At 39.6% G+C, this 15,645-nt stretch overlaps 1 protein-coding gene across 3 annotated transcripts in view; it reads left to right on the forward strand.

The window, feature by feature from the left end:
- RXFP2 (relaxin family peptide receptor 2) overlaps positions 1-9,804 on the forward strand; it is a 58,147-nt gene extending 48,343 nt beyond the window's left edge. For 2 of the 3 annotated variants that reach the window (XM_008517707.2, XM_008517712.2), the window contains 3 exons: positions 485-895; positions 3,856-4,074; positions 8,525-9,804. In XM_008517707.2, the coding sequence (XP_008515929.1) occupies positions 485-895; positions 3,856-4,074; positions 8,525-8,784 (890 nt within the window). In that variant the 3' untranslated portion in view covers positions 8,785-9,804. The remainder of the gene's footprint in view (positions 1-484; positions 896-3,855; positions 4,075-8,524) is intronic. The other variant, XM_070578743.1, reaches the window with a different exon arrangement.
- The last annotated feature ends 5,841 nt before the right edge of the window (positions 9,805-15,645 follow it).

Consider the following 15,645-nt stretch of genomic DNA (forward strand, 5'->3'; position numbering starts at 1 on the left):
TACTTTTGAAAAACTAGCCTCCCCACACACACAAAATTTCCTCTCCATCACCAATTTTTTTTTATTGTTTTTTTGTTCCTTTTTCTCCCCAAAGCCCCCCGGTACATAGTTGTGTATTCTTAGTTGTGAGTCCTTCTAGTTGTGACATGTGGGACGCTGCCTAAGCATGGCTTGATGAGCAGTGACATGTCCGCGCCCGGGATTCGAACCGATGAAACACTGGGCCGCCTGCAGCAGAGCGCGCAAACCCAACCACTCAGCCATGGGGCCAGCCCCACCATCAGTTTTTAAAATTGTACAACAAAGATGCAGCGTGGTGCTTTAGAGATGGTAGTACACCTTTTGAAGTCCATTGGCTTCTAGGTACTATTGAAGGTGTTTGCAGTAGTTCATTTAACACAGGATGAAGGAGGTAGACGTAATCAGAATACTAAAACAGCGATGCTGGGAACTACCAACATACACAGTATCACTTCTTCAACAGGTGCGGACTGCCTCATGGGTGTTTATTTGTTCTTCGTCGGCTTTTCCGATATAAAGTACCGCGGGCAGTACCAGAAGTACGCTTTGCTGTGGATGGAGAGTTTGCAGTGCCGCCTCATGGGCTTCCTGGCCATGCTGTCCACCGAAGTCTCCGTCCTGTTGCTGACATACTTGACTCTGGAGAAGTTCCTGGTCATTGTCTTTCCCTTCAGTAACATTCGTCCTGGAAAACGGCAGACTTCGGTCATCCTCATTTGCATCTGGATTGTGGGATTTTTAATAGCTGTGATTCCATTTTGGAACGAGGATTATTTTGGAAACTTTTATGGAAAAAATGGAGTATGTTTCCCACTTTATTATGACCAAACAGAAGATATTGGAAGCAAAGGGTATTCTCTTGGAATTTTCTTAGGTAAATTATATTTTTCATTTCCTGGACAAATGTGATTTTGATAGAAACAGCATACATTTCAGCAAAGGTGTATTTGCCCATTACAGACAGTAAACACATATAGTTAAGACTATGTCCTTTCTTAAAGAAAAGTTATTGCTGTGCATTTATAGAAGTTTTTATTAAACTTTTATTATAGAGATTTAGTATGGAAAACAAAAACATACTGTCCTGATCTCTGGATGATCTTTTTATTATCCGTAAGACCCATGTTTATACATTCTGACTATGAGCTGGAGGAATTCTAGTTGAGTGCCTTGTCCTGTGACCCTACTAAGTTATTTGAGCTCTTTCTGTTTTTTAATCTAGATATGAGCTAAGTAAATAATAATAATAGAACTCTGGAAACTCAGTAACAGGAGATTATCTGAACGGAAATGCCAGGAAGGTTTATTGCCTTTTGTAAATGCAGCTCCAAAGACAGCAATATAAGGGTGCTTAATAAAACTTTGCTTTTCACTTTTCTTAATTCCCCCTAACTTTTTAGAAAAGAATATCTTACCTTCTCTGTTACAAATGGATGAAAAGTTTATCCCTTTAATGTTAAAAAACTTTTTTTATTGTCTAACGGGTATCTCTCTTGCTTAAAATTAAGGCCGTTCCCATGTCCTCTCTTTAGCTAGAGCAGTGTTATCATTTCAATCCCCGCTTCTCATCTTTTCCTCTCATCTAAGTAGTCAATAATCTGTCGTCCTTTCCTTTTCATCAAAGATTTTTCATCAAAATATGCCTCTGTCTTCTGTTTCCTCCAGTCTCTATCTACTGCTATTATCTTCATTTACAACCTTACTGCCTCAACCCTGAAGTATTACAGTAGCCCTTGCTGGTCTTTTGGCCTCTGTGGCCTTCTCTCTCTTCAGTACCTGAGAACTGAAAGGACTGTGCATGCCTCTGCTCAGAGACCTTCAATGACTCCCTCCTTCTAACCAAGATCAAGTTTAAACTAGTCATTTAGACCCCATCCCAAAATGGCCCTAACCACCATTTCCAGCTCTTCTCCGTCTATTCCTTCTCTTATTCCTCTGAAAAATAAAACACTTTATTTCCACCATTTTAATAACACTGCCATGTTTTATAGCTACTTTTTCATGGATATGTCACTCCCAGGATATTGTAAGCCATTCCTAGTATAAGTGCACTTCATGGCGAGCCTCCCTCCCACACACATACGCGCACACACAACATTACACTCATTGATTCCACAAGCATTTATTAAGCACCTACTATAGGCCAAGAACTATTTTGGGTACTGGAGAGACAACAGATTGGCCCTCACAGACCTGCAGCCAGAAAGGAGGATGAAGACAAGTAAACAAGTCCTTACGTCACAGACTGACGAATGCCACCAAGGAGGAGTACAGGGTGTTCTAGGAGCCCCAGATCTGAGGACTGGGGAAGCTTCCCAGTAGAAATGAATCCAAACTGAGATCCAAAGGATGAGGAGGCGGTAGGCAAGAGAAGGCAGAGGCTGAGTTCCAGAAAAAGACATAGTGGATTTAGAGGCCCAAAGCCAGGGATCAGACCCAGATGAAGGGCGAAAGAAGTTCAGTGTGGCTAGACCTTTCAGGTAAGGCATGGGGGTTGGCTGAAAGGGTTTTAGCACCTGCGATATATTCCAGGTAGATAAAGAGATAATAATATATACACACGCACACATCATCTACATATACATGGCTTATCTGTGAGAGAAGGAGTCTCAGAGCCCTTTTTTCTGTTTAAAGAATATAAGAAAATACAGTTTTTAAATTAATTTTTTATTTTAGAATAGATTTAGATTTAGAGAAAATTGCAGGATACTACGGTTTCCATATACCCGTCACCCAGTTTCTCCTCCTGTCAACATCTCCCATTCCTACGGTACTTTCAGAAGGTGCATTTTTGATACTTTCCATAAATCTGTTTTCAGAATTTGTACCAGAGGATCATCTTAAACCATCACTTTATTTTATTCTTAACTAAACTTTCTGACAAGAGGCCTAAGATAAATCAATTTTATAAAATTCCATTGTATGGCTTTATAATGAGGTTCCATGGAATATGAAATGTTTTGGATAAAAACAACAGAACACCTTAAACTTAAAGTATTTTCCCCAGACTTCACCAGTCTTACAGACAGTCTAATTCAGATGAACATTTTTTAAACAATTTTGAAATTATACGCAAATTTGATGTTCACTATAAGGAATAACAGGATCACTCAGGATTTTTATTATAGCAAAATAGAACAAAGTAGAAGTCAGCATTATAGGATAGTGATATTAAGGGAGAATCTTCTAAATGTATTTGACCCTAAAAGAGGGATTCATATAGTTGAATTTTTTATTTTTTCTGCCCTTTTTTTTTCTAAAACAGGTCTAAAGGGTTTTGAATTTTAGTTTAAATTACTGTAAGCAATCTAAAGAAAAATAAACAAAGCTTTATTTTTGCTCTACATATTATTTTTATTTAGGACCTAAAAACATGAGAAATCATGTTTTTAAGGCTATCTCCTTGATATTCTAAAGTTATCCTATTCATATTTATACGATAAAGGAACGGGGTCATATTTACTTTTTGAGATGTACATATGATTGCAGTAATCCCTTAAAAGAGCTAAAAATGAAAATAGCTTTTTTTCTGTTTTAAAAAAGCTAAAATTTATCTCACGATATACCTAGATCTGAATTTCAGAAGTCTATAATTCTTCACAAAGGGTTTATGTATTTGAAATATCTTTTTGATCTGGAAAACACAATTCCTTATCTTATTTCGAGCTTATAGCCTTGGATTCAAAGTTTTAGCTGTTTACCACCTGGCTTATACAGAAGAATGCTTCTTGGAAATGCAGTGTAAGAGGCACCATACTGAGCATCTAAGTGACACAATATTTTTACTGTTGATTTCTACACCTGAGATGTTAAGAGGTGTGCTTTTCCCAACAGGTGTGAACTTGCTGGCTTTTCTCATCATTGTGTTTTCCTATATTATTATGTTCTGTTCCATTCAAAAAACTGCCTTGCAGACTTCAGAAGTGAGGAATCACATTGGAAGAGAGGTGGCTGTTGCAAATCGTTTCTTTTTTATAGTGTTCTCTGATGCCATCTGCTGGATTCCTGTATTTGTAGTTAAAATTCTATCCCTCTTCCGGGTGGAAATACCAGGTCAGTTCCTTCTATTATTCCCAAGTACAAAGTGCCTTCTTACCCACCTTGTCTGACAAGAACAGAATACCGTGCCTTCCATATGGTAAATTCTCCATAAATACCAACAAGTTCAAAACAAAGAGTTATTATTTCCCTCAGTGTTTTATAATCAGTATTCTAAGATAGAAATGGGGTCTTGATGCAAACCAGAGAAGAGTAGTCAGAAAAAGAGGAACTAGAGAAAAACTAAGTCTTAGTGTCTTATTTCTACCTCAGCTAGATGGTGGTTGTTAGCCAGGAGTACACATATGAAAACAAAATATACAGGCCCAGGTTCCATCCCGGCCTCTGGATTTAGTCTCTAGGAGCTATGGCCTACACACGGATGTTTTGGAAAAGTTCCCCCTGTGATTCTGAGGCACACACCCCTGTTAACAGCCACCAGTCTATCTCATGGTCCCAGCCAAGTGGTTGTCACACTGAGCTCTGTGGAGTGCTAGATGATCCACATTAGTGCTTCATCCAAAAGGCCAGGTTCCTCACACACACCCCTGCTTCATTAGTTAGGGGTTTGCTTGAGGCCCTTTCTGGAACCTAGAAATTACAACCATCCTACAGCCCAAGGCTTTAGCCTGACTCTCAGTGAAACAGAGTTTGGGGTAATCTTCAACTCATTGATTCAGCCTATTGCCAACCTATTTTGGGAGCTCATCTAGGGCAGGAACTGTGTCTTATTCATGTTGGTACCCCAGTGTCAAGCATGAGGTTGACACATTGTAAGCCCTTATAAAAGAGTGGTGAATGTGCAGCCACAAACTGCTGCAACAATTTATGTCCCTCTGGCTTGTGCACAAAGTCATGGGAGGTCTTGTAAAATGCCTCACTGCAAAATGACACACAACGTCCACAGCATCCCTAAATCCATCAGCTTGTCTCACAACAGGCCATAGATGTCCCTCGAGCCATGCAAGGCGGGGAAACAGAGATGAGGAGGGAGATCACAGCTGACTACTTGGGAGCCTTTGCTAAGTAGCAAGAGCAGAAGCCCCAAGAATATGTGTGAGACCACTCAGGGAGAGCCAGCTGTACATGAGGAGCAGAGTTAGCTAAATATTAATGGTCACAGATGGGAAACTCCACAAACAGTCTCCAGTCTACTACAACTTCCTAGACATCTCAATTTTTATATCCTAACATTTTAAATTCGGCAGGACGAAAATGTCCTTTGGCCTCCATTGCTCATGGAATAAAGCCCAAAGGTGGGGATTAACATTAAAACATTTTTCCCCTCCCACCCTACCCTCATATTCTGTGATCCAGGCCCATTAGAATTATTTGGCTTTTTTTCCTGTACCTTTTTGATGTCTTGCCATTGCTGAAGCTGTTGTCTCTACCTGGATTGTACTTTCAACATGCAAAATTCTAGCCTACTAAACACCCCTTCTCATCCTCCAAGGGTCAACCCAAATACTCCCTCTTTCATGGTCCAAACCTCTCTCCAGCCTATTCCCATCTAACCCAGTTGCTTAAATGGCTATTACATTTTGTTTGCGCTTTGTTTATTAAACTCATATCAGTGTTATTTTTTAATGTATTTTTTGCTCCCTTCAGATTATAAACTTCTGGAGGGTAGGGACAATGTCTCACTTATCTTTCCACGGTGCTTTTCACATAACATTATTTAATAAATGCTTTTTCAATTAAAGATGCTGAGCTGGTCCGAGACTGGTGGAACAGGTGGGATTTGTCTCATCAACCTCTGCAGCTCCTCTTTCCACAACTTTTGATGTCCTTCCTCACACCAGGCACTCACTTCTCCTGGATGTGGGAGGAGGCAGCCTTGTGTAGTAGAAGGACCAAGGGAGGCAGGAGTCCCGGGTTCCTGTCCTGACCTTGGCATCGACAAGTTGAGGGAACGGAGAGACGACATAAATTTATTTCTCCCAGTTCTGGATGCTAGAAATCCAGGATAAGGGGTCAACAGATTTCTGCCAAGGCCTCTCTCTTTGGCTTGCAGATGGCTGCCTTCGCAATGTGTCCTCACGTGATCTTTCCTCTGCACAACCCACAATGTCTCCATGTGTGTCCACGCTTCCTCTTCTTATAAGGACACCTGTCAGATTGGAATAAGGCCCACCCTCATGGCCTCATTTTAACTTAATTACATTTTTAAAGGCCCTGTCTCCAAACACAGTCACATTCTGAGGGACTTTGGGTTAGGACTTCAACATCGGAATTTGGGGAGACACAATTTGGCCCATAATACTCTCTAATTTTTAATCAGGAGATGTCTGGTGATCAAGGGTATCTGATAGCAGCAAGAGTCATTATCATCCTTGGAGAGTCTCAGACATTTCAGATCATGATAGGGACTTAGAACAAGAGAAAAAAAAAAGGCCTTGTGAAAACATTCATGGGCCACACATCAGTCTATCTCTACATTTATAGTGCAATACTTTGAGGTTTGTTTTGAATACCTCAGAAGACCTAGGAGAGAAGTCTTTATCACATATGACTAAGACCCTTCTTGCCTGTCCAGCTTCCCATGGTGCTGTAGGAAATGCTGCCCTCACTGGCCTAGACCCATCCTGTCCCCACGTTCCAAGAACTCTGGGGTCTGCTCCCTCACAGCATATCACTGACAGTACATGGGATCAGCCCAACAGATAAGCCAGCTTTAGCTCTCCTGTCTCAGAACTCACTGCACACCTGACATTGGTGAGTCGCCCGAGACTGAATAGGAAATCTCATTCCTGCTCACAATTTTCTTTGGGGACACAACAGACAAGAAGCAACTTTGTCTTGTTTCACTTTGTCTGTCATCAATTATGAATGGTTCATGTCATCTAATTTTTTTTAAACTAAAGACAAGTAATATAGTAATTAAAACTTTATTTAAGAAATCTAAGGGGCCAACCTCGTGGCCAAGTGGTTAATAAGTTCACGCACTCCTCTGTGGTGGCCCAGAGTTTCCCCGGTTCGGATCCTGGGTGCAGACATGGCACCACTCGTCAGGCCACATTGAGACAGCGTCCCACATGCCAGAACTAGAAGGACCTGCCACTAGGATATACAACTATGTATGGGGGGGATTTGGGGAGATAAAGCAGAAAAAAAAAAAGATTGGCAACAGTTCTTAGCTCAGGTGCCAATCTTTAAAAAAAAAAAGAAATCTAAGATATGCTAAAGATAGATATTTTATTTCCATATTCTTTACAATTAAAAGAAATAAGGACTATAACGAGAAGATGGGATGAAGAAAGAGGAAGGCAAACGTGGAAAAAGGAGAAGGGAGAGATAAGAGGAAAGCAGGAGAGAGAGAGAGGAGGGAAGGAAGCAATGGGAGAAATGGAAAGAGAGAGAAAAGAAGCTAAAGGACGGAAGGAAGAAAGCAGGGCGAAGAAGAACAAGTGACCATGTTTAAAGGATCAGAAAGTTATGAGGTGGGGAGGAGGAGAGGGCAGGAAAGGAGAGTGAGAGAGAAAGTGTCACTGGTCTTACCATCCAGCTTTTCACCTGAGCTGGGAGTTCTCAGAAGTTTCAAAGATATGGGAGGAGGCAGCCTTGGTGGTGGGGCTGGACAACCTCAGGTGTTAGTGCTGAAAAGCCCACTCCAGGCCAGCCCCCTGACTTCAGTCAAATAAGTCATCATCAGTGCCCTTTCACAGATAAGGCAGTTGAGGTCTGGGGAGCTTAGGTGACTTGCCACGGTCACATAGCTAAGAAGTGTCAGATCTGAGGAGCAGGTTGCATTGAAGGGGGAAAATACATGTCACTATAACCAAGTAAATCATGTCCTCAGAAAGGACACTATCATCCCAAATTTCTCCCCACAAAGAATTTTTTGCAGCATCTTTCCTTTAATATTCTATTAGTATTTGTAAGGCTTCACACAAAAGAAATTCACTAAGTTTGGAGATGAATTCTTTCTTGCTCTTCAAATCTTCAGACTCTACTCTGAACAGGAGAGTTGGAATCTGAGGGTGGGGCAATGAGGCCCTCAGGACTGGAGTTCAAACCAAGGTCGGATCTGACCCTGGACCAGAAGTTTCCTGAACAATGTTCTAATGATTAAGAATTATTTCCTCATTTTCTTATTTTTCTATAAAGAAAGGCAAAGAAAAATACATTATATATCAATTTATATAGTTTATATAAACGTATAATATATTAAATGTAAATATATATCAATATATAACAGTTTATGAAGTGTTTTCACATATTTTCTCTCATTTGATCACACAACAACCTACAAAGTAGTTACTCAAATTCAGAAAAGTTAAATGGTAAGACTTTGAATTCATAACTCCTATGCTTTTCCAACAAAATGACTTTCTATAAGGTGAGAGAAAACTTAAGTGAATTAGGTAGCCCTTTCAAAAATAGCATTGAATACAAAGTGTTATGTGTGTTTTGTGTCTATGTAAAATTTCAACTTCTGTTTTTCACACTTCGTTTCCTTCTGTAGGCACAATCACTTCCTGGATAGTCATTTTTTTCCTTCCGGTAAACAGTGCCTTGAACCCAATCCTCTACACTCTCACGACCAGCTTTTTCAAGGATAAGTTGAAACAACTGTTGCACAAACATCGGAGGAAATCGATTTTCAAAACTAAAAAAAAAAGTTTATCTACATCCATTGTGTGGACAGATGACTCCTCTTCACTTAAACTTGGTATTTTGAACAAAATAACCCTTGGGGACAGTATAGTGAAACCAATTTCCTAGCAATGGTTTTGAATCACTAGACTTTCAATGGACTACCTAAAACAAGGTATAGCATTTGGAAGATGATGTCTGCAATGCTTTTCACCTTTACCAGCAGCAAATCTTTCTGCAAGGAGGGCACAGCAGAGTGACTTCTGGCACTGCATCCCAATGGCAGCTGTACTGTTTGTCAACTGTGCTAAGAACTGTACCTAAGGATTCTTCTCTCCCTTACATGCTTGAAATGCACAAGTGAATCCATATATAATAGGCTGATACGCAGTTGATCTTTAGCTCATCAGCACTACCAACCTACCAGTGAATGCCCACATGTTGGCACTGCGTGATCTGCTTTTAAATCCAGTTGCACTATCCATAAAATAAAAACATTCAAGACATCTAATTCCAGTGTGGCCATAACAACATAAGCCTAACATCTCTCTTCTTGCTTTTTTATTGTCAAATGAAACCCTCAGCATCCTGCTGAACTGATAGCAAAGGATTTCCAAGATGTTCACCCACCTTAAGTCCTGCCCTATGGAGGTGAGCAGAATAGCAACTTTGAAAGCAGAACTTCATGCAAGATTCCTTGTCCAACATATGATCAGAGAGGCACACCGACAAAGCCTAGAATCAGTCACCTTCTTGGCTTTTACTTAATGTCAAAAGAGCTGAGATCTTAAATAAGATATTTTTTTAAGGGTGCCCAGGCCACAAAGGAAATTTGGACACCTCAACAACCAAAAACTACATTTTAATATGTTTTTAAGCATAATTTCTTTCGAGGAGTCTCCCTATTGCTGGAATGTTCTGCCTTCATGGAGCACACAGAAAAGATGTGTGCAAGGGGATTTAAGAATAGTGGTTTGATTTGAGACCACTTGCTTACTCAGATAAATTCCTATTGTTTTTAACAAAAGGGCCAATAAGTTTGGACTTATTTTTTGAAAATGAAGGGTAAATGTGAAGGCCTGGACGTGTTTTTATATTGAAAGTTTATATGTGAAAAAAAGAATCAGGTAAATAAAACTATATTTTGCATTTGTCTATATATTATTTTAACAAAGACCATAGACAGGGCTTATTGACTATTACCCATGCTTTTCCTGATAGAGAATATGGTGAGGAAACACAGCAACTCAGTTAACAAAACACATCTTAAATTTGTCTTTCTCTTTCCCCTTTTTCCAAAGCATGAGGCAGTAACTTAATTTCTTTACTCTCACTTCATTCTGAGTTCCTTTAAGAGATGAAATATAAGCAGCCAACTGAGAACAGCACATCACCTCCTATCACATACTAAATGGATGCCCTTTTATCCGGTAACATCCAGGAAAGAGTCTCAGAGCTTATGTGTCACAGCTGTTCCGGTAATTTACCTGTTATTACTTAATATTGACTAAGACCATCATGTGAGTCCCTTCATTTTGATCAAGTGAGATATTTCTCACATCGGTGAAATATTTGCATTAGGATTCTACAAATGACGTACTAAAATAAAGTAGGCTGCCCTTTTTCCTTATGGTTTCAAACTTTTCTCCATCTTGTCTCTTCACTATGATTAGTTGCTTCCCAGCTTGTTTTCTATGGTCTCTGACATTTTCTTAAATGTCCTTTACCAGTTCTTGATCATCATACGATTTATTTCCTAGTATATTTCCCAACATCAGGAGCATAAACAAGGAATAGACCCTGAGCCTAGCGTATTTCAATCTCAGCACAAATGTGTGTCTCCTCTTCTTGAAAAACACCAAGCGTGGCCCATGAACCAAGCATCTAGGAACTGTGCTCATGAACGTCTGGGCTCTTGCTATTGAGCCGTGGACCTGAGGAGAAGCACAAGGTCAGATGCGTCAGGGAAGCTGGCAGCATAATACACAGAAAAATAGAAGCTGTATATTGGTCAGCAGCATGCCAACAAATAGTACAAAATTGAATTCTAATAGCTTATTGATTTCCAATTTAATTCTGTACTGCTATAGAAAACTATGAGAAATATGTTTGATTTTAGCAAATAATAGTCTTTCATCTGGATTATGTGAGGTCTTTTGTGTTAGATCAGACGTTTTCTAAAGCCAGTATTTCTGTGTGGTTGTGAAAATACCACCTCTGTTTGTGAACCATCTTCCACAGAAATATAAACGTCACTCCAGAATTTAAGATAGACTGCGCTACCTCTGAGTGGGAGAGAGTGAGAGCAAACTGCCTGATCCACAACCCCGCCATGCATCTGTGTGTGATGACATCAAGTGCACAAAAAGAGGGTGCATGGTTTATCTGCGGTAGGGATAGCTGAGCTTATTTACATCACTTTGTTTGATTCTTAAGATTTATTTCCAATTAAAATTGAAAATGGTTTATGCCCAATGCAGTTGCTGAAATAGCTTTTTGATAGCCAGGGGCTTTAAAAGAAATCACACATACCTGAGCTTACGTACACAGGCAGCGGTATCACTTTCCCCCACCTGCATCTTGCACCCCAACTCTTCAGCTTCGTTCACCTGCTCTCTCTAGCATCATGGAGCCACAAAAGCAGACCTATCACCCCAGTGTTTGTCTCTTACCGATGACTCCAGTGTCAGCTCAAGTCAGTATTTGGCAACTTGCTACATATCTATTCAGGCTACATTTTCAAGAATTTATCTCACTCAAGGTGATTCTTCACTCTGCTTTACCATCCTTCGGTTCGTAAGCACTGCAGAGATCCAGAGAGTGCACGTGACAGAAATGAGAAAAGGTAAAGCGTCACCAATCATATCCACCCTATTGTTTTATAAATGCTCCTGGGGGTCTGATGAAAATGTATTTTCCAAAATTAACAATGAATACATGTAAGACATACTTTTTTTCAGTTTTTGCTGCACAGCATAAATGGGCATATGGTTCTGTTTAATAAGTAATCTTAGGCAACTTTACTGAAAAAACAAGGTATTGAAGATAAGTATTTGTGTTTTCTTATTCCTTTACCCTGGTGAATAAGAAAAAGTGATTACAAAGATCCCTCTTTATATTTATCTGTTTATATATTTATCTGTTTATATGTCCATGCCTGATATCCTGTTCATAAAAGATAGAAGATGCATATTTAATAATGATAATGTTTATTTCTGACCCAGGGAAATGAAATGAAATTAGAATATTCTCTTTTTAAATGGCCTTTTGGTAGAAAATCTCAAAAGTCTTGAGAAATCCTTCCTAAAGCCCTGGAAGCTGATTGAAACCTGTTACTCCTTGACTTCATTACGCTGGTCTTCAGGATGTTTCTTAACATGACACATATGGGAGAAATTAATTACAAATGAAGAAATAGAAAATAACAAGACCAAGAGGTAAAATTGCGGATCCAGGAATGGAGATCTGCGGCTGTCTGAACGGCCTGGCCCCAGCCTACGGTGACACCTCTTACCTCTAGGACTTGAACAAACTCATAACTATTTTGAGTTATAAACTCAGAGCTAGTTTAAATACAAGAAGAAATCATTTTCCGGACTGTCTGGGAACCAATAAAACCTTCACTTTTTTACTGATTTTCCATCCGCTGTAACTGAGTTTCCTTAAGATCATATCTTGTAAACCGATGGGTCGTCCCAGTTCTGAGAAGATCTATAATTTGGATTAAACTATTTGCTGAAGGTCCATGTAGATTAAAAATCCAAAAGTTTACATAAAGGTCAAGGATCATCAGATTCTCAATTCCCCTGGGATATTACAGACTTTTCAGGAAGAATCAATGCAGGTCACCAGTGTGCAGAAATTCACTTTTTCCACTGGATGCTTGCAGGGCCCCATTCTATTCTGGAAAGAATACTGAGGCAAAGCCTCAGACAATGAAGCTTTTCTAAGGCATGGCAGATTACAACAGTACAGCAGTAAGTACAGCTTAAAAATTAGGTAACCTGTTGCAAGCAAAATCTAGGAATGCAGAGATTTGGTAATTAACAAGCAACAATTTTAACTACAAATCATAGACTGGTCTTTTCACATAAGTGTATAAAAAGATCTTCTATCACCTACATTATCCTTTAAAACAGACACAAATGCACAGACGTGTACAGCACTTAGATTGGGTCTATTCTTGTGAAAAGGGGGCAAAGAGACAATGACATATCTAATTTCCCCACAGAAGCAAGATAGAACATGTGGTTCTTGACCCACCATGGGTCTCTGCCTCAAATCTTGTACCATCAACCATGAACTCCCTCCCCTGTATCATCAACCTTTCCCTCTGTCTGCTGGCTCTTTCCTTTCAGCTCAGATTTCTCACATCTAAAAGAACAGTCCTACCATCCTACACCTTCCTTTAGCATCTGTCGTATTCTCACCTTCTCTTTATAGCTAAACATTTTGAAAGAATGGCAAACTTTTGTCATCAGTGCTTTGGCTCCTCAACAACTGAATGCCTCCACCCCCACCAGTCCACTGAGGCTGTCCTTGTTAAGATCTCCGCGACAACTCAATGGACATTGTCCTTTCTTTAACTACATCACCTGTCTGAAGAATTTGTCACTGATGACTACTTCCTCCTTTGACTCCTCTCTCTGAATGAAGGACACCACTCTTTCCTCTTGTACACTGCTTCACTGGAACTTCCTTCTAACACCTTTATGAATTTTCTCTTCCTGTTCTTGTCCCATAAACTTATAAATAAGTTTCTGGGGTTTTACTCTTGGCTCCCTGTTCTTTGCCCTCCGTGCATCCCTCCCTGGCTTCAGCCTCTCTATGGCTTTTGTAAATTAATTTTTTTAAACTCACTTTAAAAAAATAAATACAAATAGAAGGAGCTTATTTTGATGGTTCTTACTAAATCTTGACACTTATTTTTTAATCTCCTCCACCAAGTGTACAGCAATTTTTGTTGAAATTTCTAACCTCCCTAATGAGAATCAGCTATTCTCTCCAACTCATCCAGAAGTGGTGCATTTTCACATGTTTAATTAATATGGCTTCAAAACTCAACAAAATTATTTGTTTGAAAGATTTTTCAACAGGATAGAAAATTCCATAATCTTAAGTTACCTAAGTGGCCCAAGCTGGAGAGGGGAGATGAGGATTCTGATGGCTCCATAAAAATTTCCTCTTACCTCCCTTATTTTCAGTCCAGGATCTAAGTTTACATAAACTTCCTCTTACTTGTCTTTATTTTCGTTGGACCAAATCAGAATGTTCAGAGACGTCCACTGAAAGTATGAGATCCAGAAGGGGATCTTAAGGAAAAGTTTCACACAATCACTGAAGAGTTACTAGGTGGGGTGGGATAGAAACCTCAGATCACGCGATACTCGTTTTAGAGACTGAGACAGCAATGTTAATTGATGCACCTCTCCTGTTTGTACGTAGCAGGCGATAGCCTTAGAGAGCAAGTGCTGTATTGCTCTGTTGCTTTTGAAACAGCAAATCATTTTGTCTTAGTCTTCCCCTCTTCTGCTGCTTACGTTCTTTCTTAAAAATGCTTGGTTCCTCACTTGCTTTTAATTTTTCATTTCTACCTCTTTTGTATAATTGTTCAAATGTCAAAAAAACAAAAACCTCAAGGTTTTGTCCTGAACAGGGGATAAGTCTAAACCTGCGCTGCACTGAGTTTGATTTAGATTCATAATCCTGTCTCTCCAGCCGTAAGCCCTGCACTTTGCTCTACAACCGTGGATCGTGGCTGTCCTTAGACTCGTGCCCTGTTCTTTGTCAGCCAATAAGAAAAAATTGGACACAATGTATGACTGTAAAGTAATAAAATTTTTAAGAAAGTGAATCACTCTAGAAAAGAGGCATCTAAATTTCTGTTGCCATTCATTCATCCACTTATTTAGTCAACAAACAGGCCTTGTGCAGCTACCTGGAGCCAGACACGGTGCTTTCCTACAAGGTCATCTCCCAAGGGCAGGTAATTCACACTCCGATAAAATGGGCTTTGCAAGACAATTGGGAACTTCTTTAGAGCTGTCTTCAGAGATGAAGTCCACACATGTACCAGTCTTATCACTTTTATTCAGAGGACATTCCTCTTTATTGCAATATCTTTTTCTCTCTTTTTCTTCCTTTTTACTTTTTCAAACTTTTTGGTGACATTTCTTGTCCTTTTTCTTTTGCTTTCTCACTACACACACATGAACACATACCTTTTGATCTCTCTCTAAATCTACTTCTTTGCCTCTTTGTTTCTGTCCTATCTCTGTCTATTGCTCGCTTGCTCTCTCTCCCTGTGTAGGCAGTGTTTGGAGAGGGGATATAAGGCCAGAACGAGACCAAAGGCGGGATGGACCCTGCCGTTGAACAGATCAGGAAGCAGACTGATTGATTATGTTCCTTTTTATGCTCTGAACTGGCTGTAAGTGCCCTAAGTTGATGATATGGTTCTAACTGTCTAACCACATCATATAGCAACAGAATAATAATAGAAACATCTTATGTCTGATCAGCTTTATGGAATGCCAAGTGCTTTCACATAACCTTTAATTTGCTGGAGGTCAAGCATTATTCAAGTGCATGCTTTTGCAGACATGTACATACACATAAACACCTCACCATGTTGGAATTAACTTATTTGGCAACCTCTCCTACTTGGAACATAACTAAATTAAAAGAGTAAACCCAAACATTTTTAAAGGCCTTTAAGGAACTAAAGATAAAACAGTCATCACAGATTCATGACTCAAAGCTCAGAAGTAGAATAGTGCATAGGGAAAAGCACACAGCATCTCATTTGAGTCATTCATCATTCACAAATATTTACTGAGTGCCCATTTGCCCGGCAATGTTCTAGGCGATAGAAATCAGTAGCATAATATAGACTGAAAAATAGTGTCTGTCGTGATGGAGCTTACATTCTTGAGGAGTTTGCAAGTGGGTGGGGAAGAGAAACAATAATAAAGGAAAATGAGCAGAATC

This window comes from Equus przewalskii, chromosome 16 (genome assembly GCF_037783145.1).
Source record: "Equus przewalskii isolate Varuska chromosome 16, EquPr2, whole genome shotgun sequence".
Classification (NCBI taxonomy): domain Eukaryota; kingdom Metazoa; phylum Chordata; class Mammalia; order Perissodactyla; family Equidae; genus Equus; species Equus przewalskii.